Genomic DNA, 26,251 nt, shown 5'->3' with positions numbered 1-26,251 from the left:
TACTTGCTTCTTCGCCTAGTGAAAAGTTACATCAAGGCATTGCAAACATGAACTGTGCTTGTACCTTCTAGGGATGAATCCATGCTGTTCTCTCTGCTTGAACTGTTGAACTCTTTTTTAAGACTCTTTTTTTCCAGAGCAATTTTAGGTTCAGAGCAAAATTGAGGATTTCCCATATACCCCCAGCTCCCACACATCCGTAGACTCCATAATCAGCATCTCTCACCAGAATGGTACATTTGTTACAAAGGATGAACCTACACTGACACATCGTAATCACCCACAAGTACATGGTTTACGTTACAGTTCACTCTTGGTGTTGTACATTCTGTGTGTCTGGACAAATGACAGGCAGCGATCCTTATGGTGCCATACAGAGTATTTTCACGGCCCTAAAAATCTTGTTCTCTGCCTATTCATCCCTCCTTCCCAACCCCAATACCTGGCAACCACTGATCTTTTTCCTGTCTTCTCCTTACTCAGTATGTCATACAGTCTGGTTAGAATCACGTAGTAGGTAGCCTTTTCAGATTGGCTTCTTTCACTTAGTAATATACATTTCTCTCTTTTTCCATTGCTTGTGCTTTTAACATCTTATCTAACATGGCTTTGCCTAATCCAAGGTCACAGATTTCATTTGATTGTATTTTTAATGTCAGATTCCACTTGTTCATTGCTGGTATCTAGGAGAGCTGCTGACTTTTGCATATTAACCTTATATCCTGCAACCATGCTATAATCACTTATTATTACAGTTTTCTTTGTCAATTCTTTCAGATTTTCGACATGGACAATCATGTCATGGGAGAACAAAGACAGTCTTATTTCTTCCTTCCTGATCTAGGAAAAGTTCTGTTTGAAAATACAAATCTTAAGATATAAGGGGAATTCAGATGGAAATTTCCAATAATTTGAAACTGAACCTTGATTACCTGAGAAGGTGCTATATTCATTCACAAAACATTTACCAGGTAGCTACTGGCCTATCAAACACACAGTAAAAATTCTGTGAATAATAACAGCATCAGAATCATTACCTTTTCAGAGGAGATCTTGGCTAGCAAATCTACTTGATATAAAGCAGTTCCATGTTCTTTTCTTGATCCAACATCTAGGTACCCACTTCCTGTATCATCACTTGTTAGCAGCTCAATCTCATTCCACATGTTTCGGAGATGGTTTTTGATTCGAGAACCACTGCCTGCCCTATGACAATATGCAAAATTAGACACCCACTTATATTGTTTAACAGATCCAGTTTGCTGGGAAATGAAAAGGCTATGATTATCACTGTATAAGCACATATTGGTTTAGGAACAATAACAATTCTAACCTTATCAATGTCATCCTAGAGTTTCTGGCATTTTGTGTGCCTGGCTTGAAATTATAACAAGTTTTCATTTGAAATAAACCTTTAAGCAGTATAGCAAAAAAAACAACAAAAGCTCTGAATTCAGATTGAATGGGGTATCTTAGGATGGTAAGGCTCCAGATGAACTTTAAAAAAATGTCCATTATCCCAGCTAGTGTGGCACAATGGTTGAGCGTCGACTTATGAATCAGGTCAGGGTTCGATTCCTGGTCAGGGCACATGCCTGGATTGCTGGCTCGATCCCCAGTTGGGGGGCATGCAGGAGGCAGCTGATCAATGATTCTGTCTCATCACTGAGGTTTCTATCTCTCCCTCTCCCTTCCTCTCTGAAATCAATAAAAATATATTTTTAAAAATGGGGCAATCTATATCATAGAAGACAGATGAGATTTAAAAATAGTAATAAATAAATATCAATTTGTTTCTGGTATTGTACAAAAATGAACAATACTGGGAAAGAAGAAAAACCCGGATTAGGTTTCTGGCTGGATCAAAGAGTATACCTGTAACCTTAGTCACTTAACCATCTCAACAAAGATTTATATAAGTCATTTTATGTGGGGTCTGAGTCAGAGCAGAATACTAAGATGAAAAATGAAAAACAATCCCTGGATTAAGACTTTAAGACTGCTGGGGAACAATAACCAAATAACTACAATTGTGTGGTTTTTTTTAAAATATTTTGTTTTGATTGATTTCAGAGAGAGAGGGAGAGGGAGAGAGAAACATCAATGATAAAAGATAATCACTGATTGGCTGCCTCCTGTACACCCCCTACTGGGGATCAAGCTCGCAACCTGGGCATGTGCCCTGACAGGGAATCAAACCATGACCTCCTGGTTCATAGGTTGATGTTCAACCACTGAGCCACACCAGTGAAGCTAATTACACTAGTTTTGATACACGTTAACAGAATATGTCTTAAAATCTACATGAAGTAAGCACAGGGAAGGAAAATTTTTATTTAAACTATGTCCTTTAGCAAGCAATTTAATCTTTGTTTCTCAATTTGCTAACCTATAGAATAGGAATATAGTTGTATCTACCTGAAAGGTTCTTATGAGTTTTAAATGTTCACAAAATAATTTTTGGTTCATGGCAAGCACTTCATTTTAAGGGTTAGCAAATTTATTACTGCTATTGGTGGAAGCAGTAATATTTGGACTGGTAATTTAAGGTCATAGTTTTTTATTTTTATTTTTTAAAATATATTTTTATTGATTTCAGAGAGGAAGGGAGAGGGAGAGATAGAAACATCAATGATGAAAGAGAATCATTGATTGGCTGTCTCCTGAGTGCCCCAGGGATCTAGCCAGCAACCCGGGCATTCGCTCCTGACCAGAATTGAACCTGAGACCCTTCAGTCCGCAGGCTGACCCTCTATCCACTGAGCAAAACCAGCTAGGGCTATTTTTCTATTAGCGTTAACAAACAAAGTCATATTAGTTTCAGGTGGACAACAGTGAGCTTTTGTTAGAGAAGCTTTTTAAATACAGGAGAAGAGTTCTTACTAAGAGAGTGAGCAAGGGCACAGAAAGAAAGCTTGTCAGAATAGACCATAGTTTTAGTGGCTGGTGTTCCGGTGGGAGTTGGGAGATTAATAAGACAGGAATGGTAGGATGGAGTGAATACTTTTATGGGTCTCAGTGTCCCACATCTGTAAAAAATAGTGACGGCAGAAAAGGGTTTATCATTATGAAGTGTATATTCTTTTAGTTTTAATATGTTCTTATTGATTTTAGAGAGGAAGGGAGGGGGAGGGAGAGAGAGGGAAAGAAACATCATTGATGAGAATCATTGATCGGCTGTCTCCTGCACGCCCCCTATTGGGGACCGAGCCCACAACCCGGGCATGGGCCCTGACCAGGAATCCAACGGTGACCTGGTTGATGCTCAACCACTGAGCCAAGCCGACCAGGCATGAAGTGTATATTCTTGTAGGAAGGTCATAAATAAAATAGTTAGCACGTATTGAGTATACAAGATAGTTTGGAATACTTTATTCATTTAGTGAACACAACAGCCCATTTTACAGATTAGATTAAATAAACGGCCAAGGTCACCTAAAGCGAGTAAATGATGTAGCGAGACAAGAAAACGCCAATCTCTGCCTGCTATGACCTGTTATACTCCCTCTCTACGAAAAAAATAAAATAAACGCACAAACAATTACAAACAGGTGAACTGTACCAAGTAAACAAAACGGTGCTAAGGGATGGGGAGGTTCTCTTAAGGAGGACCTGTTTGGAAAGGGAAGGATATGATATCTAACCCGAGACCCGAACAGCAAGAAGCCAATTATGCAAAGTCTCAAAGGCTGGAACAAGTTTGGGGCGAGAATGTAACAGTGCGGGAGCTAAACGAATCCTCGACTTCGAGGTTGGGTTTATCCTCAGGACAAGGGAGAAGACTGAGTGATACGATTTAACTAATGACTTGGGAGCACTTTGGCTGCTGGCTGAAGAACAGATTCGCGAATTAAGCGAAATGAAACAGTATCCATTAGACCACCGTGCATCAACATCAGCTGGACGCTGGGACCAGCAAGAACCGACTCCAACCTCTCCCACCAGAGTTTGGAAGAGAATACACCCCAACCTGTGCTGAAGGCGCTGCTACTTCGACCTGGACCCACTCCCAGTCCCTACAGCAGCGCGACAACCCCCCACCCCCCTCACCTGCAATTGGAGAAACTAAAGCGGAACACTCAGGTTCCCAGGTTCAGAGCCGCTCTTTCGGACACCAACCGGCCTTAATGTCTTCAGGTTCTAGCCCAACTTTAAATTGGCGGGAGAAGACCAAGCCCAACCCCTCTTACGGCGGCTGGACAAGGCCAAGATTGCTGTAGAATCGAAATAGGAAGTCGCCCCACCCTAAACCCCACCCTTTCCGGTCGCCAGGCTGAGCCCCCTAGTCTAGTGTAATCTTGGCTCCGCCCTCCTCCCAGGCTTTCCACGCCCCCTTCCAAAGAGCAACCAATCACTGCCCCGATCACCACGTTGCTATAGAGAGTCTTATCACCACCCTCTTTCCTCCCAGCAAGCAGTGCGGAACGCCGGGCCTCTTCCCCTTTGTGCCATCCGGGTCTTCTTTGCCCGAGTTGTTCAGTCTGTGGCGAAGCGTCAGGGCGACTATTACTGTTGAGAGCGGCAAGTAGAGGAGCCGCTCTAGCGGCCAGGACTCTGACTATGGAGGTAGGTGCTGAATCTGAGTTGGAAGCCAGGGATATTTTCGGCTCCTCTCAAAGAGTGCGCGAACGGCTGCCGGAGCTGTTGTCCGCGCGTGTGTGGACAAAATGGCGCCGCGGCCTTCTTCTGCGCCCGCCATCATGGCTGCTGGCCTCCGGGAGGGGGACTAACGCGGTGTCTGGGGGTGGGGAGCTACTAGGAGTGTCTTTTTCCAGAACTTTCCTTTTTTTTTTTTTTTTCCCCTTTCGGCCCGCAGAACTTTCAGTTAAGCTTAATTTCTCGGGTCATTGATTTACATGGAGTTTCATTAAGGACTTGGGAATACGTTCGCGATGGGGCAGAGAGAAAAGTGATCGGGGACGTCTGAAAAATATTGGGTCAAGTGACGGTCTGAAAGGGATAGAAAGGTGAAAAGAGCAGTCTTGTAGCGATTTTTTTTTTTTGCTTACGTTCAATAAGATGATTCTAGTTGCATAATTTCAATTAGCGTTTCGTCTTTGTAAACCTTCGTTTATTCCTTCCTGGAGAAGGTGTTGGTGGAAGGGAGTAAAAATTCTACTTCATTAGAAAAGGCTTTGGAACGACGAATTCTGATTGATGTTTCGTTTCCGGAGCTCCTCGTGATATAATCAGTTTGAAGTCTTGTTGAAACATTTTAATCAAGCCATATCTTTGGATCGTTCCTTTAAATTGAACACTTTTAGGTGTTCTATTTAACCTTAAATTTAAAAAAATAAAGCTCTTAAGTGATCTCTTCTGAACATTAAGCCTACTTTGGGCTTAAGATGCCCGAACCCGATGGATCTCGTTACAGTAATGCGTAATTACTTCATTTTTACTTGGTCCCATTAAAAGAAAAATGCTGGCATTTTGCATTCCTTTCCAGTGACTAAAAAGATTCTCATTTTCGAAAATAAATAGTACTGGTAGGCGTAATGAAAAACACGTAGTTTACTGTTCCTAATAGTTGGGATATCAGTAATTAGTAAGGATGGTCTCTTCCTCTTCCCCCCCCCCCCACACACACACACACTGAATTGCTTGAATTTGCAAATTTTTAAAAATAAAATAAGGTTTCAAACAGATGGCAGGCTATTTTGTATTTATGCAACTAATCAATTTAATGTTTTCCTTTGTTAAAAAGGCATAATTCCTGGAGAAGTGGCCTAGTATTAAATCCAACTATCTTCTTTGCACTGGAAAAATATGTGTATGCTATGTCTTGAGTGTTACTAGGGTTTTAAACCAAATGTAAATTTTAAGAAACAATGGTGGCCTTCCACTAGAACAAATGCTGGAGTACAGGGCAGTTTTGCAGTTAAGTTGAAGGTGTTGATCTAGAAGTCCCTACAAAATTAAAAGCTTAGAAATTTAAAAAGTTTTTTTTTTTTTTTTTCATTCTCACCGAGGATACTTTCCCCTTGAACTTTAGAGATAGTGGAAGGGAGGGGGAGAGACTAAGAGACAAACGACGTTTGCCTCCCTCCACACCCCAACCAGGGCCAGGGATTGAGCCTGCAACTGAATGAGGTATGTGCTCTTGGTTGGAATCAAACCGGGGACCCAGTCCGCAGGCTGAAGCTCCAGCCACTGAACCAAACTGAGTGGGGCAAAAGCTTAGAAATTTTTAGAGAAATTTTAATATGCAGTTGGTGGGGGGTGATAGTTTCATTATGCCAGTTTAAAATATGCTTGTGTAAATAAAAGTTCTGCATGAGCTAAACCGCTGCCTATCGTTCCTGCCTGTTTAGTGATAGGGTGGTTTTGTTGTCCTGTGGTGTGTTTACAGATGAAAATGGCTGTTGGGTGTAGTTAGGCAGCCTGTAAGACAGGTGCCTTTCCTTAAGCTAAGGGCATTGGACTTCCTTTTTGCCAGTCTTGCGTGATGTTAAGCATGTATTGCTAAATAAACCAAGAAAACTTTCATTGCCTGGCTAGATGTTGACTTTTCGGTGGAAAGGTGGTTTTCAGTTCACTGTAAAAGTGAGCTGTGCCAGTGGTTCTGGAATGTGCTCTTGGTGCGTCAGGCACCGTGAGAAGTGACAGCAATGCTCCCAGTTTTTGCAATTTCTTATTTACAGAGTGTAAGTTTTACCAACACTTAGTATATCAGGGATATATCTAAAAGAGTCCTTAAGGATAACCAGGAGAACAAGAATTTTTTTTAAAAAGGATCAATGTTGTGAAAATCAGAATCCTTAATAGTTTGATACAGCACCATTTATTAATAGTAGACAGTGAAGAGTATCATCTTTAGATGAGTCAGCTAATGTTGCTGGATCTCATTTTTAAAATGATAAAGTTGAACTCGATTCTAAGGGATGGAAGCCTTTTAGCACAAAATTTTTTTATTTATTTTATTGATTGATTTTTAGAGAGAAACATCGATGTATTGTTCCACTTATTTATTTATGCATTCATTGGTTCTTTCCTGTATGTGCCCTGACCAGAGATGGAACCTGCGACCTTGGCATAGCACAATGATGCTCTTAACCAACCAAGCTACCCGACCAGGGTCCTTCTGTTTCTTGCTGGGGTTTTTTGGGTACCATTGTTAGAGGCTTCACACATAATTTATGTGTTTAATCCCAACTAGCCTGTAAATCCTTCCTTTTTAATTTATAATTTTATTCCTGGAGTCTAGCATGGAGTTTGGCACATTTTTATACTCAGTAAACAATTATTGAAATTAATGCATCCTCTCACACCTCATTTATTAACAGATTTACTTGGAGTTTGTTTTCTGAACTAACCTTCCTAAGGGGAGAATTTTGTTATGTGATTATTCTTGCTGAAAATATATAATGATTCTTCATTTATCCAATTTGGCTTTCTTCTGTAAAGGGCAAGATCATAAATATTTTAGGCATTGTGGACCACATAGAATCTCTGTCATATTCTTTGCTGGCTGACTTGCTTGTTCACTCCTTTTGACAACCCTTTTAAAAATGTGAAAACCGCACTAGCAGGTTTGGCTCAGTGAATAGAGCGTCTGCCTGCAGACTGAAGGGTCCTGGGTTCAATTCCCATCAAGGGCATACGGCCGGGTTGTGGGCTTGATCCCCAGTAGGGGCTTGTGAGAGGCAGCCGATCAATGATTCTCTTTCATCGTTGATGTTTCTAGCTATTCTCTGAAATCAATAAAAACATTTTTTAAAAATATACAAATCTTTCTTAGCTCAAGAGTCATATTTTGCCAGCCCCTGTACTAAGTAATCAACTCCCCAGGCATATTAATCTGACTCATTTATATCAATTTCTTCCTTTGTGGTACTCAGGTTATTTGTAATTTGGACCACACTGTTCAGCAGAGCCCCAGAAATATTTTTTAACGGAAAACTAATAACTAGAATTCATTTCTTCCTCAAACATTTATTTATTTATTTGCTGATTACTATGTAGTTATGTGCAAAGCAGGTGAAATTGCCTTCTGTAAACTGGAAAACAAAGTGATATTTAGATGATGAAATCTAGTTTGAGGTATATGGGGTCTCTAGGAAAGAGTATGTACAACTAGCTTGACTACTGTTGTAAGTTTTTTTATATTGTGATAACTTAAAAACTGCTTTAAAGCAGAAAAAAACTTAATGTTTCCATAGCATATGTGAGGAGAGGCAGACCATATTTTGCAGCAGCACTGTGCCAAGGGGCTGTTTTCATTAAAGAGGGTTAATGAAATTAAGATTGGGTTCTCAGATGGGTAAGTTAATTTTCTGTTACTCTTTTTAGGAGTATTCTCTCTGCTATTTTAAGGTTTTACAGTATGGGTATGGAGTCTCTTGAACAGCTCATTTAAAGGTATTGTTAAAGTTGGCTAATTGAGTTCACAAATTTTAAATGAACTAAATTTTCTCTATTTGAATGTTCATTGGAAATAGTTGGAGCCCTTCTCTTCCCCCTTATTTTGAAAGTTATAAAAATAATGGTTAAAAATACATTAGTTTAATTGCATATGCCTTTGGTATTGGGTTAGTCATTTCGATTTATTCATGCCTATTTATCTTCCCTCCCCTCCCCACCCTTTTTTTTTTTTTTTTTTTGTCTCAGAGAGTAAGGGAGAGGGAGAGAGATAGAAACATCAATGATAGAATTGTTGATTGGCTGCCTCCTGCATGCCCCACAATGGGGATTGAGCCTGCAACCTGGGCGTGTGCCCTGACCAGGAATCGACGCTCAACCACTGAGACATGCCAACTGGGCTCCCCACCCTCTCTTTTAAGAAATTGGTAATATTTTAAATGTAATTAAGAACTTACAATCATTTTCCTTTAAACTTTTAGGCTAGTGATACAGAGCGAGATGGACTAGCCCCAGAAAAGACATCCCCAGATAGCGATAAGAAAAAAGAGCAGTCAGATGTATCTGTTTCTCCTAGAGCCTCAAAACATCATTATTCAAGATCACGATCAAGGTCAAGAGAAAGAAAACGAAAGTCAGGTATGAATTGTTGAAAATGGTAATAAACACTACTGGCATTTTGTTACAATCTGTAAACATGTATAAGACAAACTGTTTTTTGATATAATTAATGTGTTCTCCCAGTTTAGAGATGGATAATGAAAACCCATTGGTAATTTTCTGGAGACCTTTTCAGTTATGAACAATTCAAATATTCTAATGTAGAAATTTTCTTACTTGTTCAAAGGCTACAATGTATATTTAAATTTATGTCATAGTGACTACTTGTTAACTATGATGTTTAAATTTCATTCTTTCAACAATGACAAAATATGTTGAAAATGTAGTGTGGACAGAGGTATATTATTCTAGACTTATTTAATATCCTGTTGTAAGTTACAAGAACATTTTTAGCCTTGGGCTTTGTTTTTTGGTGTGTGTTTGTTTTCTTTAATTGATTTTTTGAGAGAGAGAGAAACATCAGTTTGTTGTTCCACCCATTTGTGCATTCATTGGCTTGATTCTTGTATGTGCCCTGACTGGGGATCGAACCCACAACCTTGGCAAATCAGGATGATGCTTTAACCAACTGAGCTACCCGGCCAGGACTTCACTTTTTTTTTTCTTTGTTAGAGTATTTCTGAAGCAAAAAGTTTGGCATTTAGAAATGCACCTTATTCATTTATTTAAAAAAACTAGACTGATGCATTGTAGATAGCATGATGTTTTGCTATTTTTAAAAAAAAGTATTACTATTTAATAAAGAGGTTAAGTGAGGAGTAGAATAGTAATGAGTTACAAGTTTTAAGACTTGAGCTCTAGTTCTTTATCCTTTGTGTCCATATTATAAACAATTTTGATTGGAAGTTTTTTTAAGCTATAGTATCTGTTTGACTACTTATACCAAACATAAAATATAATTTTACCTGTTTTCCTTTTGCTTTATTTGGTTTTGTTCTTAATTGTTTGCCTCTAACTTTGCTATGGACCAGGAAACATCACGGGTAGGCTAATCAGATTGTTTTGTAAAATATTAAAAGTGTAAAAGACAATGTCTTTTTGACTTGTCATGGAACTTTTTTTTCCTTCTTCTGTCTCTTGATTATATTCTGGTTTGTTCATACTGCTCGATATGTCCTAAATATGTACAGTATTAATGTAGTAGAATCATCCTACTCTGCTATAAAAAATAGTTTCTGGAAGAGACTAGTAAGTCAAATGGACTGGAAATTGTTCTTTATATGAGTATTGAAATTTGTGTTTGAGATGTTTCTGTATCTTTGTTTATGGTGAATATTTGTGTGTCTTCACAGATAATGAAGGAAGAAAACACAGGAGCCGGAGCAGAAGCAAAGAGGTAATTAACACTTTGTAGTGAATAGGCAGTTTAAAGTACTTGTAAAGTATCTGGTAGAAATGTTTGTGTGTGAATATGTGATATTGTCAAGGTAAGTACCAAAACTTGACATTTAAAAGGTTTAATTGAATTATAAAATAAGCATGATTTGGATTCATCGTTTTTCAAGAAGATAGTTGTTTATATGCAAAGTTCATTCAAAAACTATTAATTTTATGTTGTGAAAGTATTCACAATAAAATTTTCATATGAAGAATATAATTGGATTTTTAGGCCTGTCACACAGAGCTTCCATTAATCTGAGGTCCCGAGTCTCCTTATGCCTGATAACCATTCAGGATTTTTAAATAGCAATACACTAGATATCTGTGGGCTACTTTTTCTTTATGGAAGATAACAAGAGTCCTCTTTTCATTAGTTAACTATAGTTCTATTTCTCTAATAGTGGTATTGAATTTTGAAATAGAAGTATCAGTGAGGGACAGCTAGAAAAGTGGCAGTGATAGCAAAACTTGAGGAAAAAGAAAGGCAGCAGCTCTATTGTAAAGGAGTTAACCCACCTGAGAAGACAGAGCGAGCCAACAGGGATAGCAGAAGTAGCAGCCAAAAAGTGCAGAGTCTTATGGGGGCTGGGCAAGGGTCCTAAAACAAACATGGGCAGGGACTTCACCTCTTCCCCTAATGGAAGCTCTGTTAAATTTTTAATTTAGGAGAGTTTTTGTGAAAATGACTATTTTGTTTAGCTCACATGATAACATTTCTATAATAAATCATACTCAGCGTGCTAATGCGCGAAGAGACTGAACTGAAGACGCTGCAGACTCAGATAGCAAAATAATAAGCCTACTTCATGATAAGGTAACTATTAGTCATTCAAACTCCTATTTCCCTTAAGTATATCTTAAATCAGTTAAGGGTTTTAATGGTTTTTTAAAAAAATTAATAGTATTGTTACAAGTGAAAAACTGGTTTGAAATAAACTCTAAAACCTTTGGAAGTTTAACTACTTAACACCTTTACAGTTTGCTGCTGTATGGCAAAATCAAGGGAATATTTTTTATAAGCTCATTATAGAGAACTGGCAATGAAACTAAAATTTAGCTGTGTCTCCAGGTCTCTTATTTTTACTGTCATCATTTTCAGATATATCATCATGCATGTTCTAAAATGTTTGGCCAAGTTTTTGTTTTCAAATTAATCTTGAGTGTAAAGAAATAACTTATACCCTATTTTGGGAAACATGAAATAAGTGTCCTATTGTAGAAAAGCAGTGGGCTGAGCATCAGGAGAACATGGGGCCTGGTTTCAGCTCTGCTGCTGTGTAGCTTTGTGACTAGATTTTAGTTTTGTTATACATAAAATAAGAGGAATTAGAGGGTCTGAGTTTCCTTCCAGCTTTAAAATTGTGATTCTGAGATGTCCAGGATTTTAAACTTTAGCCACAAGATGGATTTGACAAATATTAATGTGGGGAAATCTAATGTTTTACATTTCTGATTAAGTATGTGAGTGTAGGATGGAGACTTGATCATACTATTTTAGCTCAGTCTCTGAATGCATATGTTGTGAAAACAAAAGCCTTGGTTTTTAATCTTTCAGAATACAGGAGAAGTATATATTGTGTTATGGTATGGGGATTAATTGTTATATCTAGTGTGATTGCATAGAAATTAAAACAGATACGGTTGCCATTTTCTATCCTAGGTACATGAAATGTAATAGAACTCCAAGCCTGTTGGGATATTGCAAGATGAAAAGTGATTGCCTCACAGTTTAGACATTGGGAGAAAAATCAAGAGACGTCTTTTAGAAAGGATGTTGCAATATAGCTATAAAAAGGACACTTCAGCTCTGCGTAAAGTAATTTGAAATTGCAGAAAATATTAATACTTAGTAAAATTAATTTTACTTAGCTACCTAATTTGAAATGCACTTTCTGGTGCATTTCTTTGTGTCCTTATTATCTTTATTATTGTTAACTATTTAAATGTCAAATAATATTACGTATTCTGGATTTAGAAGTTGATGTATATATTTGGTCTGTTCATTTAAAAGGTTTGTTGGAAATTTTTCAAAATTTTTGATACATGTGTACTTCCCGTATTTTAGATAAAAAAACATTAGGGGTTCATATTTTCAGTGTTGAAAATTGTTTTAATTGTGGTATTGAAAATATTTGGGGGAGGAAACTGCCTTTGGGGGGGTTATAAAGAAAGGGTAAAATTAGTGCTATACATCTGCAACATGTGGGTGATTTGAAACTAGATTGTTTTTAAAATTTGCCACATACTCCTAAGGTTACTAATGTTGCATCACAACATTTTTGCCTACTGATACCCATACTAACTTTCTTTGTTGCACTATTTTCCTGAAAGAACCAACTTCTTCTTAAACAGGCAAGAAGACATGAATCCAAAGATAAATCCTCTAAGAAACACAAGTCTGACGAACATAATGACAAAGAACACTCTTCTGATAAAGGAAGAGAGCGACTAAATTCATCTGAAAATGGTGAGGACAGACACAAACGCAAAGAAAGAAAGTCATCAAGAGGCAGAAGTCACTCAAGATCTAGGTCTCGTGAAAGGTAACTAGTTCTGGTGTTTATAAGTACCTTCTAAAGAGCTCCCTAAATTGCATAAAGCTTCTCATTACCCATCACTACCCCCAAAAATCTTAATTAGAACATGGATTTTTATTTATTTATTTTTCCTAACTTGACTATTCCTGTGCTCACTGGTGCCCACTAAAAGAAATCGTTTGGGCTATCTTTTGCAGTGAAAAAAATTCTATTGCTAAACCATGTTTATATAATTTAAACAATATAACAATCTTTTTACATTGCTGATACAGAATTTATTTGCTCCTAAATTCTAATCTAGATGTTTCTCTTGTGGTATAGATGAAAATGCAAAGATTTTTGCGATACTGGGTCATGGCTCCAATTTGTGGAATTTTTGGTTTTTGCTTTAAGAAGCGAGTATTTAACCTGTTTGGAGATTTCTGTGGGGAATATGTAGTAGATTCAGTCAAAATTTTTCAGTAGTAGATTTAACATGATTATGTTCTTAAATTTTATAAATACTTTAGTAAGGCAATAGGTTTTAAACTATTAAATCTTAAATTGGGTAGGATGCTTTGCTTTTTTTGACGTGTTTGCTAAGAGACATCAAGAACAAAGTTTAATTTTTTATTATAACTCTTCTTTGAAAACCTCAAACTATCTTTTCTGTACACATTACAGTGTAGTTTATTGTATTTTGACTGCATACACTACAGATAACTAATTCGTAACATCTGTAAGTTGAAAAGACACACTTCTAACTACAAATTTCTGTGCTTTAATTTCAGGCGTCATCGTAGTAGAAGCAGGGAGCGAAAGAAGTCTCGATCCCGGAGTAGGGAGCGGAAGAAGTCAAGATCCAGAAGCAGAGAGAGGAAGAAATCACGATCCAGAAGCAGGGAAAGAAAACGCCGAATCCGATCTCGTTCCCGCTCAAGATCAAGACACAGACATAGGAGTAGAAGCAGGAGTAGGACAAGGAGTAGAAGTCGGTGGGTATTCACCATCTTGGTTAAATTCAAATAGGCCCCTCGCAGGCTCAGTTTGTCTTCTCTCAACCTGAGAATATTTAAATTGTGGGTCAAAATTTATTTACAGAATAATCACATCCTGAGAAAGAACAGACCTAAATATTTATGTGGCATTCTTTCATAGTCTAATTTGATCGGATTTCTGTGAAGTGCAGGTGTGAATAAAATTATTTTAGTTGTTTGATACACTGAATTCATTGTGCTTGTGTTATAATCACAATAGCTCATTGCATTCCTACTCTGTGGTATATAGTATGGCATAGTTCTTTCTGTGTATTAGCTCATCTGATTCTCAAAACAACTGTTTTGTGGGCTAGGCTCATCAGACTTAGAGGGGTTAAATAACTTGCCCAGAAGCCCAAAGTCAAACAGTTATTAAATGATAAAGCCCAGACCCGTTCCCCAATGTGTCTGAATGCAAAGTCAGTGTATGTTCTTAACCCACCGTACTACTATGTATACTATCTCAGATACCCAAAAAGATGAGTGTAGATTATGCTTTATAGAATTGTAAACCTAAAACTTATGTACTGTTATTAACCAGTGTAACCCCAATAAATTAAATGTTCTTTTTTTTAAAATGCACTTAATTCAAACCTGTCTTGATTGAGAGGAGGCTTTAATTTGCCGAGACAGGACAATAAGGAGCATGGGGGGAATTCTTAATATCCAGAGAATATGTCCTCATTTACATAAGAATATTACAGTGTACTATATAGTCACAGGTACTGTTACTAAAATGGAAAAGCTTTGTTAATTTTTTATTGTTTAAATCCGTCTAATGGAAATATAGATAAAAGTGGACTTGAGCTTATTATAATAACTTGGTTTATTACTTGTTTGATCAGTTTATCCATTTATAATCAGTAGTTTTTGTTGTAGTAGGTTACTCATTTGAGCTTTAACAATTGTAAGATTTAGTGAATCTAAGGTACGTGGTAATTGATCATTAATTTTTTAAATTGCCATTTGGGGAATTCAGATCGTTACTTATGGTATTTCTAGTTTTGACTGTTGATACTTTTTATTCTGATCAGTGCCTGTCTTTTGTCTTTTATATGTCTAATTCTTTGTTTAGAGATTCATGCTTTGTATTTTTTAAAACATCTGTAAATTCATTCATTGTAGGTTAAAAGGCTAGGAACATTTAACCTATTCATCTTACTATTATGCATTCTATATATTGACCTACACAAGTATAAGATGACTAATGTACACGGCTAGTCTTTACAATGTTGGGTGTAACAGCAGCAAGATTGGAATTAAGCTAAATGTCCAACTATAACAGGGCTGGTTAAATGAACTTAGAAAATTAACCATACACACAAGGAACTTAGGATATCTGTGGAAGATATAGGACAGGCTGAAAGGAAAGGGTTGAAAATATATTTCCTGTGCAGTTTTATTTTTGTTGAACCATATAAATATAATTGATTTTGATTCAACGAAGTTATTACTGGGCCATACTGAGACGTGTAAAATATGATTTATTACAGAGATAGAAAGAAGAGAATTGAAAAACCAAGAAGATTTAGCAGAAGTTTAAGTGGAACTCCTAGTCCACCTCCCTTCAGAGGCAGAAACACAGCAATGGATGCACAAGAAGCTTTAGCTAGGAGGTGTGTATACATTCTTTTTATTTGATCCATTTTTTCCCCTTTTCACCTTGAAGTAGATGTTCAATTGTGTGGACAAAATGAATGCTTTCAGTCAGAGAAGAATGGAAATTGTTAAATATAGCCATGAATGCTGTTGCACCTCTGTGATCTAGAACTAAGTAAGTAGTTTACTTCTTACTCTAAACATTTGCTTATTGCACAACTGTGGAAAGATTCTACAAGTGTTCTGCTTTTTCCCTTCATGATTAACTAATTTTTCTCAACTCTAGACTCCTAAATATTTTTAGTTCGGAACTGAAATTTTTTCAAAAATCTTAAATCGGATTTCAGAACTTGGTTGAGTTTGCCTCAGACTGCTTTGTGGGTTTTTCTTGTTTGTTTTTCTTCTTCAAGAAAAGAATCTCTGAAACAATAAGTAGAATTTCGTCATTGGTTTCTTTATTATAAACCATTAACTTGATATTGTAAATTTTACTCCTGAGAGCATAGGGAGACCACTTTATTTTTCCATTTTCTAATGGTTCAAAGGTGTGATTGGGACCACACACAGCAGGACTGACTGACTAAAATCTGCAAAACCATCTATAGAGACACGAAGTAATCCCAAGTCCTTGTTTGCAGGTTTTCCTATATTCTGAAAACTATACTCTTTTGATTTTGACTTTTTTTCTTTATGAAATTGAGTTTGTATTTTTTTTCCATTACAAAAATACAGTTATCAAATGTAACCTGATGGGCTGCTGCCCTGTGAACCCAGCCTGGCAGAAACTCCAGCTGAGCAGCAGCAGCAGCAAAGGTGTGAGCTCACCCCTTCTTCACTCCATTCACCTTAGTGAATGGTATTCATTCCAAACTTGCAGTGGCCATTTTATATGTGCACCAATAGTAGTCAAGCATATTTTCATTCAAAACTAAGATCAACAGAATTAGGAAATAATTTACCACAATATTTGAACTAATTTATAAAGAATGGTCCATGAACTCTGACCGGTTTTTGGTGTGTGTGTGTGGTTTTTTTTTTAAGTCATAAAATTTATTTACTACACGTTTATTTAATTTTTGTATTTTATTAAAATTGAAACTACCTTCTAAAAGTTGGGGTTTTTGGTTTTTACTTAAAAAATAATCTACAACTTAACAACCACTGTTCTTACTACTTGGTAATACCATATTCCTTGCCCATTGATAATAACACACTCAAAGGGAAAGGGGGTGGCATTTAACTTGTAATTGGTAAATCAAGGAATTCTTCAAAGAAAAGGGTTTCTTTCAGGAACTCATTATGAAGATAATATTACTTAGGATTTTCCATATAGGGCATAGGTACTGAGTTGGCAGCACATTTAGTGTGTGTATTCATTAGTGAATTTAATGTGAGCCAGAGATATGTTTTTATTTTGGGGGGGTGAATTTGCATTTCATGTTTCTAGTTCCTTTGCTAATGATAAATTCTTTCAGTTGCTAAAAGTCATTTCCTAATACTGAGGTTTTTTCCCCCTTTTATTAGATTATAGAGAATAGCAGTATGGATTTGTTGCCTGTATTGGGAGGAGGTTGGGTTGTTTTGTTTTTATTAATTTGAAGGCTATATAATAAAGTCTATTTAAGTGCAAAAATCATTGTCTGCATGTAGATTGTCTTTACTCTATATCAGCCTCCCCCAAGAAGCATTTGGTAAATCTGTAAGCCTTATTTACTTACTACTTAAAATACTCTAAGACTTACTCAGCTCTCAGTGTTATTTGTAAGATATCATTTTGTCCTTATTTCTGTAACCACTGAAAAAAATTGAATAATTTTTATTTTTAAACCATACTCTGTGGGAACTGTGTGTGAAAATTATTCCGGTTTTGGGCTATTTAGTGAAATTAAAAATATTTAAAACCAGTTTTAAAATATTATTAACCTGTGACTGATAGCATCGTAACAGTGATTGCATGGTTGCCCTTTTTTTTCACGTGCAGATATCAGTTTGGGGGAGTGTTAAACTTAAAATTCTAGACGTGTTTTGTGTCTACTTGTGCACATTCAGAGAAGTACAAAGATAAATACTGCTTTTATATCATTATTTTAAATTTCTGTACACGGTCTTTGACAGGTTGGAAAGGGCAAAGAAATTACAAGAACAACGAGAAAAGGAAATGGTTGAAAAACAGAAACAACAAGAAATAGCTGCAGGTAATTTTTTAACACTGCCATTTGTGGGAATAATGCTAGTAATTTAGAGAACGTTTTAAACTTGTATTCTGGACTGACCGAAAAATGTAATTAGAAGTCTTTCTGTTTAGTATCTGTTAAATGTGCATAATACTTGTTTTAATATTTTTAAATGTTTGTGAAATGTCTGAAATAATTTTGTAAACTAAAGAACCATACAAATAAAAGTTTTTATAGTGTTTATAAGTTTGGATACAAGCACCGAAGTTCATTTCCTTGAAACTAACTTTTTACTATTTGCAGAATTCTCTTCATTTTCAAAAAGTAAATGAAGTTATATATAGAGGATCATATAGAAATATATGTATATAGCAATAAATACACTCCATGAATGTTTGTGATTGTTTCTGCTTTGTAACCTAATGCCCAGTCATACTTCTTTCATCTTCCAGCAGCTGCAGCTACTGGGGGTTCTGTTCTCAATGTGGCTGCCCTTTTGGCATCAGGAACACAGGTAACTCCTCAGATAGCGATGGCAGCTCAGATGGCAGCCCTGCAGGCTAAAGCTTTGGCAGAAACCGGAATAGCTGTACCTAGCTATTATAACCCAGCAGCTGTGAATCCAATGAAATTTGCTGAACAAGAGAAAAAAAGGAAAATGCTTTGGCAAGGCAAGAAAGAAGGGGTAAGTTCTTCTATTCCCCTCTTTTGTCATTTATTCCTAATTAGCAATTGCTTAGGAAAACAAATACGAAATGGAAAATATTAGTCTGGGTTTTTCTTCTGAGAACCTGATTAGAATAGTTTAATTTGCCATAGTTATTTATTACTGGGGGGGAAATGCATGATTTAGATCAGGCTTTCAAAGCAAGCCAATAATATTATATATTTACTAGAGGCCCAGTGCATGTTAGAATCATGCACATGTAGGGTCCCCTACACGCTTTCACTTTCTATCGCGGGGGAGCTGGCTGCCTGTCTGCTGGTGCCGGAGCAGACAGGCAGCCAGCTCCCCCGCTTTTGATGGTCCGTGGCGGGACGTGAGCTCGCGCCGCCACTGGCGATGCGAGCTCAGCGGCCTGCCGGCCCAATCGGCTACCCCAGCCACCCCAAGTCCCGCCCCCTGCGCCTCCCTCTGGCCCAATCGTGGGCGTGGTGGAGTGATGGTAATTTACATATTACCATTTTATTAGGTAGGACTAGAGGCCCAGTACACGAAATTTATGCATGGGAGGGGGGTCCCTCAGCCCAGACTGTACCGTCTCCATCCATTCCAGGACATCCCTGTCGTAATCCAGGACCGCTGGCTCCTAACTGCTCACCTATCTGCCTGCCTGGTTGCCCCTAACTGCCCTCCCCTGCCGGCCTGGTCGCCCCTAACTGCTCTCCACTGCCAGCCTGTTCACCCCTAACCACCTCGGCCCCCGCCACTGTGACTTTTTCTGGAAGGATATCCAGTCTAATTAGCATAATTACCTTTTTATTAATATAAATAAGTATTTGTCATATTATTCTCTACTTTTCTATATGTATTTAAAATACTCCAGAATATTTTAAGCAAATAAAAAATGGTCAAGTTGCAGAAAAATAAAAGTTTTGAAATACAACCTGGTAGGCTTGAAAGCAACAACATTTGTGTAAAAGGGCATAAGCTACAGTCGGCAACAAAACTTGTAGTTAGGATTGCTTGGTTAATATTCTTTTGTTGGAAAGGTGTGGTTTGGGCAAAGGAGAAAAGGAAACCAGCCCTATAAAAGGGAATGTCTGATTGGGCCGTTGACACAGCAGAGAGGGGCAGATATGGCAAAGTTTCAGGCTGTCCCACAGGCAAGGATGTCTGTGTGTGGGACACCGAAGGACACCTGTCACACCTGAAACAGAATTTTCTAACACAATTGCAGAGCTCAGGAAGAATCACTATTTAAAACTATTATTTCCCTGATATATAAAATATACCTGCCCTCTTCTGAGCTTCCTCTGCCCTCCACTTAATATTTGGCTATGGCCTTCTTTTTGTGTCAATGAACTGGATGTACAGGTATAATTTTTAATGGCTACAGTGTTACCCCTGACTGTTTGACATTACTATGGTTTACTTCACTAACCCTTTATTGTGGGGCAGGTTGTTTCTGGTTTCCCCTGGCATCAACAACTACAGTAAACATAATTGCTTATTTGACTGTTTACTTAGGACACATTCACAGACATGGAATTCCTGGCCCAAAGCTAAATCATTCGAATTTTGAGCCACATTTCCAAATTGACTTTCTAGAAAGTGCTTCTGTTTGTTAGTTCATTGGTTTTAAATCAGATTATAAATGGGGTAAGAGAAAACCGTTCAACACGCCTTTGGCAAATCGCAAACTCTTGCTGAACTTAAGCGACCCCTTCCCGGCATAGCTGTCTGTGTGCCTTTCAGGGCACTTCTGAAGGAAGGAAAGGGATCAGGTGCCCCTACGGCTCTCCTGCGGGGACAGAGCTGGAAAAGCAAAGTTTCCCAAGGAGGTGGAAGTGCAGCCTGGACCCTCCCAGCTGGGGGAGGGGTGCGCCCGGACACTCCCTGTGCTCCAGGGCTGGGCTGGGGTGGGGCAGCTGGGCCGTGCCCCCTCTGGCCGCATCCCCGCCAGCCCTGAGTAGTAAGAGCCCCTGGCAACCTTCCCTGGGCGGGTGGGGACAGCAGGTGGTGGGGAGACCACGCCGTCGCGCCCAGTCCTGACTCCTGAATCCCACATGCTGTGTTACTGAGAAACCTTAGGTGGGGACAGGCCACTGGGCACAGGACCAGGAGGATCCAGGCTGGAGGGTGAAGTCCAGGGAGGCACGGGTGGCTCAGCTGAGGGCCCTGTGTGGGTGTGAGTGTGGGTGTGTCGCTCAGGTCCATGCTCATGCACACACCCACATGCCCACACTCCGGCTCTGCATCCTCGGCCAACAGGAACCTCTGCGGAGCCTGCCATGAGTTCAGATGCGTCCCAGCACCAAACAAGTCTGAGGAAGTTTACCCAGACTGACACCCCACCTCCCTCCTCCTGCTTCCTGCCTCCAGCCTCCCACCACACGCATGAGGCGCCCCAACTCCATGCACCTCCTGGTCACCGTTTGTTTGGTTGTTTTGGACGTGAACCCACAGCCCCTTCCTGCCGCCAGTCTGGTTATTTAGGTCGTGATGGCCCCTAGCTTTTTATATATTAGGACAGTGGTGGGCAACCTTTTGAGCTTGGTGTGTCGAACTTCGCCAAAAAACTGAGCATAACTCTGGTAGTGTGTCACTTTGAGGAAAAAGCATTATTCCGCAAATGCCTCATCCTCAGGAGCAGCTAATGTTTCATCCTCGGCATGCGGCCGCCTCAGTGGCCCCGTGTCATCAGAAATGGCTACGCGTGTCAGTGCTGACACGCGTGTCATAGGTTCACCATCACTGTATTAGGATTAAGGGAAAAGAGGCTCCGTAGCTTAGGTGTGTTTTTTTCATAAGATATTAGTATGTTATGGTATACTTATTTTTCTTTGCTTCATTCTATAATAGAAATCTTAATCCTATATAATAAAAGCCTAATAATGCTAAGTGTCCCACTGGTCAACCAATCAAAGCTTAATATGCTAATGATATGCTAAGGCCCTCAACTGCTCACTATGATGTGCATTGACCACCAGGGGGCAGATGCTACGACCTGTAGGTTAGCTTGCTGCTGGGATCCGACCGATTTGGACTGAGTGAGACAGGCGGACACACCTGGAGTGAGATGGGCCAGACATGGCCTGGAGCCTTCCAGCAGTCCCTCCCCGGCCCTGATCATGCACTGGTGGGGTCTCTCGGCCTGGCCTGCGCCCTCATGCAATCCGGGAGAGCCAGTTTGACCCGATCTCGCAGGCCAGGCCAAGGGACTCCACTGGTGCACGAATTTGTGCACCGCGCCTCTAGTATAATTACAAACTCCATTGATAGAATGTCATAAAATGCTATTGTTTCTTTTCATACTATATTATGGAAAGATTTAATACCCTAGTAAAAGGTATTTAAATTTTGCAATTCTAAAAGTTCACTGTTTCTTAATAGGACAAATCCCAGTCTGCTGAAATATGGGAAAAGCTGAATTTTGGAAACAAGGACCAAAACGTCAAATTTAGGAAACTAATGGGTATTAAGGTGAGTATATACACTTTCTATTAAAATCATACATACTTTTAGGGTAACATTGACCTGGTGGAATAGAACCCTCTTGATATTTAAAATTTCAAAGAAGCTTTTTTTTTTTTTTTTAACTGAGTTTTTGCTGAGTAAAGGGTAATAATATAGGTACAGTGTTAGACTTCATGGAAAGTTTCCCAATGTTCAGACATTGGTCATTATTAAGGAAATTAGTTTTTCATTAAAGGGATATTAAGCTGCACTGAGCTGGCTGTTTACACACTGTCTGGCATGTGCTGCACGTTCTTCATCATGCCCATCCACTAGAGGTTGATTTTTGTTACATCCCAGTACCTAGAAGGAACACATGTGCTGAATGAATGAATGAATGAATGGAGCTAAGTGATTGAAGTCAAATTATGTATCCCAAAAATGTAATTTACCTGTGAGAGAAGCACTTTTTATTCCTATCAAATTCATTTTAATAATATTTTTCTTTCTGTTTAGAGTGAAGATGAAGCTGGATGTAGCTCAGTTGATGAAGAAAGTTACAAGACTTTGAAGCAACAGGAAGAAGTATTTAGGAATCTAGATGCTCAGTATGAAATGGCAAGGTCACAGACCCATACACAAAGAGGAATGGGATTGGGTTTTACATCATCAATGCGAGGAATGGATGCAGTTTGAAAAAGATCTCTTAATGTTTGGAACTTTCTAAACTTCTGGTTCTGATGTCAGGTCCTTGTTCACCAAACAGCTAGCATTCTAGCTTGCATGGGTGTTGCATTGACTTTAATTTATTGAAAAATAACGATTTTTTGTAAATATCAGATCAGTGATACTGGTGTTAGTGTTGTAATTAGGTTAAACCCACTTCCATTAAACTTGACAGGACTATAGAAGGACAATATTTTTTAGTTCATGAATTCTACTTTCAAAATATATATAAAAACTGCAGGTGGGATAAAAATCTCATACATGGATTTTTTCGTGTCCGCTGTCTTGTGTACTTTTGTACTTAACCTTGTACAGTTATTTTCATCTCTTGAAACATGAAAGAAATGTTATGTAGATGTTCTTTAGAAGATCTGGCCATTTGGTTCATACCAGCACAAATAAGCTGGGTGGTGATGAAAATAAAAATGGTTTTCTCAAAACTGGTGGTAATTTAAGTTACCTGGCATTATTTGAATTTATTTTATGGTTTCTGTAGCATTTTGCAATTGCTATTAGAAAACACTGGCTAAAAAATTCTTTTTTTTTTTTTTAAATGCTTTTGGAAGTACCATAGCAAAAATGTAAAAGGAAGTTGGGAGTAAGTAAACTTATTAAAATACTGTTTTCCTACTATTATAAGGGACAGAATTGGTGTACAGTATTTGTTAAATATTCCATATGTTATTCAGGAGATAGATTAATACTTTAAAGGGATGTAAGCACTTTTATTTTAATAAAGTGCCTTATAACAAGTTCTTTGTATTCCCTTTGCTCATTATCCATTAGAAAGTAAAGTATTAAATATTTGGTGATGGAGGGGACTACAGAACTTGTAATTCATTAGCTTTCCCTAGAAGAATCCTTTGAGGAAAATTGCCACAATATAGTAGCACAATACTGGGTAGTGATAAAATTTAAACCTTTATTATTTTCTAAAATATATTTTTACTGGTTTCAGAGAGCGGGGAGAGAGAAAGAGGTATCAATGATGAGAATCATTGATTGGCTGCCTCCTGCATGCCCTCTACTGGGGATCAAGCTGTTATCCAGGCATGTGCCCTTGACGAGAATTGAACCCGGGACTCTTCAGACTACAGGCTGACACTCTCCAGGCGTCCTCAAACTACAGCCCGCGGGCCACATGCGGGTGTTTTTGCCGTTCTGTTTTTTTACTTCAAAATAAGATATGTGCAGTGTGCATAGGAATTTGTTCATAGTTTTTTTAAAAATATAGTCCAGCCCTCCCAACGGTCTGAGGGACAGTGAACTGGTCCCCTGTTTAAAAAGTTTGAGGACCCCTGCTCTATCCACTGAGCAAGACCAGCCATGGTCAACCTTTTTTTTTTTTTTTTTTCAGGGAGGACGGGAGAGAGAGATAGTAACATCATTGATGAGAGAGAATCATTGATTGGCTGCCTCCTGCACACTTTGATCCCCTACTGGGGATCAAGCCCGAAACCCAGGTGTGTGCCCTTGACGGTAATTGAACCCAGGACTCTTCAGTCTGCAGGCCGACACTCTTATCCATTGAGCCAAACCGGCTAGGGCTAGGGACAACCTTTATGTTTAAAAACCAGAGTTACTAAGTGATCAACTTGCTTGTTAGGCATGTTTTTGTGAAACGGGAAAATCTAGTGGTTGTATCATAAAGATTTTTAATGGATTTTGGTAAGTGTTTAAATTAGTTTTCCCAGAGTATAACAATTCTGGAGAAATGTTCCATGTTTCAGTGACAATGATTTTTCATTTTGGCATCATAGATAAACATTTTTCAGTTTTATGTATACCTTCTCTAATCAATTTTCATTAAAAATTTCCATGTGCCCTGACCAGTTTGGCTTAGTTAATGGAGCGTTGGCCTGCAGACTGAAGGGTCCCAGGTTCGATTCCAGTCAAGGGCATGTACCTTGGTTGCAGGCATATCCCCAGTAGAGGGTGTGCAGGAGGCAGCTGATCGATGTTTCTAACTATCCCTCTCCCTTCCTCTCTGTAAAAAATAAATAAAATATATTAAAAAATATATATATTTTTTTTTTAATATCCATGAGCTTTTAAGGCATAGTGGATATATACTGAGTGGCCAGATTATGATCTCTGAATGCATAATAATATGGCCACTCAGTGTATATTCTATATAAAATCCTATATAATAAAAGGCTAATATGCAAATTGTCCCCTCGACCGGGCAGGCCAGCCAACTGCCCATGTCCCCGCCCCCTGGCCAGGCTGGCCAGACCCCACCCATGCACGAATTCATGCACCAGGCCTGTGTGTGTGTGTGTGTGTACACTGAGTGGCCAGATTATTATGCATTCAGAGATCATAATATAGCCACACAGTAACTGCTTCCTGTTTCTCTACAGCAGCGGTCACCAATCAGTGGTCCACGGATCACTGGTGGTCTGTGAGGTCCGAAAGGTTGGCGACCGCTGCTCTACAGTATTTTAGGAGCTTGCCCTTTAATGAAAGACATGGTCCATCTTGCACTCATCTAGTGCAGCGTTTTAAAAATTGGTAGCCAAGTTTAAACAAACTATTATATCTAAAATAACCAGTAGGTAATCAATACTTTTAGTTAAGATTTTACATATTTATTTTCATACTTAAGTGTTTTAAATCCAGTGTGTATTTTCTTAACATCCTGATTGGGACCAGCCATATGTAGCCATGGGCAACCATATTCAACTGCAGATCTAGAGGGAGGTAGATTGGTAATTGTAAGTTGTATAATTAAATTTTAAGAAGCAATTATTGGAGTCCAGGGTTGGGAGACCAGTTAACTGCTTCACACAGTTGGAAATAAGTTTATATGGGAGACATACTCGATAGATTTGATTTTATTAAACCTTTTGCTACCCCTTTTTTTTCTGTATGTTACTGAGCTTTTACATTTCAAGGCCTGTGCTCCATTATGGCTTTACCCTTGTAAGCAACAGGATATGGTTGCTGTCCAGGAGATACTTGATAGGAAACCAGTGCAGTAAAACAACCACACTGAGGCGCAATATATGATGAGCAGTGTGAGAGCAATTGGGTATGAGGCTAACTTGGAAGGTAGGGTAGGATTTCATAGCTGTGTATAGGTGTTGAGGAAAACGGCAAATTCAAATGAGGTTTTATTGGGTGAATTTAAAGTTTAGAAAACTTAAATACCATTTAAGAAGTAGTTGGTGGGAGGAAATGGAAATAAGTTGTTTTCTATATCATCCCCGGTTAATCAAGAGTTTCATAGGCCAAAAGATTTAAATATATATTTAAATGTAATTTTAAAAGTTTTTTATTTTAGAGGAAGGGAGGATAGAGAGAGAAAGATGAATGGGAGGAACAGTGATTGGCTGCCCCCTACTGGGATCGAGCCAGAAACCCAGCATGTGCCCTGACCCATGTTGTAATTGGGAATACAACCTTCGATCTCTTGGTTCATGGGTTGATGCTCAACTGCTGAGCCACACCTGCTGGGATAAAACTTCTTACTGATTTTTAGAGAGCAAAAAGAAACATTGATTTGTTGTTCCATTTATTTAGCATTCATTGGTTGCTACTTATATATGCCTTGAATTATATATGCCTTATATATGTCTTGAATTGAGACATCTTTTACTTTAAGTGGGTATAATTAACAACAATAACAATGAGGGGCTCTGTGGTCTCCTGGGAGATGGTGCCCTGAGGGATTTGGAAAAAATAAATTACCCTGACATTCCAAAGGTACATTATCCA

At 38.5% G+C, this 26,251-nt stretch overlaps 2 protein-coding genes across 3 annotated transcripts in view; one reads left to right on the top strand and one right to left on the bottom strand.

The window, feature by feature from the left end:
• The window catches only part of KNTC1 (kinetochore associated 1), a 61,728-nt gene extending 57,538 nt beyond the window's left edge, over positions 1-4,190 (bottom strand). Inside the window, exons 1-2 of the mRNA XM_054712496.1 lie at positions 4,051-4,190; positions 1,038-1,206 (exon numbers count right to left, since the gene is read on the bottom strand). Of these exons, the coding sequence (XP_054568471.1) occupies positions 1,038-1,166 (129 nt within the window). The 5' untranslated portion in view covers positions 1,167-1,206; positions 4,051-4,190. The remainder of the gene's footprint in view (positions 1-1,037; positions 1,207-4,050) is intronic.
• Positions 4,191-4,431: 241 nt separating this feature from the next.
• RSRC2 (arginine and serine rich coiled-coil 2) lies at positions 4,432-23,284 on the top strand. 2 transcript variants are annotated; one of them, XM_054712614.1, is made up of 10 exons: positions 4,432-4,566; positions 8,841-8,997; positions 10,272-10,315; positions 12,712-12,902; positions 13,667-13,870; positions 15,406-15,528; positions 17,627-17,706; positions 18,138-18,370; positions 21,743-21,832; positions 22,322-23,284. In XM_054712614.1, exons 1-10 carry the CDS (start codon positions 4,561-4,563, stop codon positions 22,499-22,501), a joined length of 1,308 nt encoding a protein of 435 aa, XP_054568589.1. In that variant the 5' UTR covers positions 4,432-4,560; the 3' UTR covers positions 22,502-23,284. The 2 variants fall into 2 exon arrangements, with proteins under 2 accessions (XP_054568589.1, XP_028002950.1); XM_028147149.2 differs by having other exon boundaries at positions 12,691-12,902.
• Positions 23,285-26,251: the final 2,967 nt, after the last annotated feature.

The sequence above is a fragment of the Eptesicus fuscus genome, chromosome 23 (genome assembly GCF_027574615.1).
Source record: "Eptesicus fuscus isolate TK198812 chromosome 23, DD_ASM_mEF_20220401, whole genome shotgun sequence".
Classification (NCBI taxonomy): domain Eukaryota; kingdom Metazoa; phylum Chordata; class Mammalia; order Chiroptera; family Vespertilionidae; genus Eptesicus; species Eptesicus fuscus.
Note: the sequence above shows the minus strand (reverse complement) of the source record. Positions and strands in the feature narration are given on the sequence as shown.

Bases quoted from the DNA above. Each gene is read 5' to 3' on its own strand.
- RSRC2 (XM_028147149.2), top strand. The intron at 8,998-10,271 runs GTATGAATTGTT...GTGTCTTCACAG, and splicing joins AGAAAGAAAACGAAAGTCAG to ATAATGAAGGAAGAAAACAC. The intron at 10,316-12,690 runs GTAATTAACACT...TTTTCCTGAAAG, and splicing joins GCCGGAGCAGAAGCAAAGAG to AACCAACTTCTTCTTAAACA.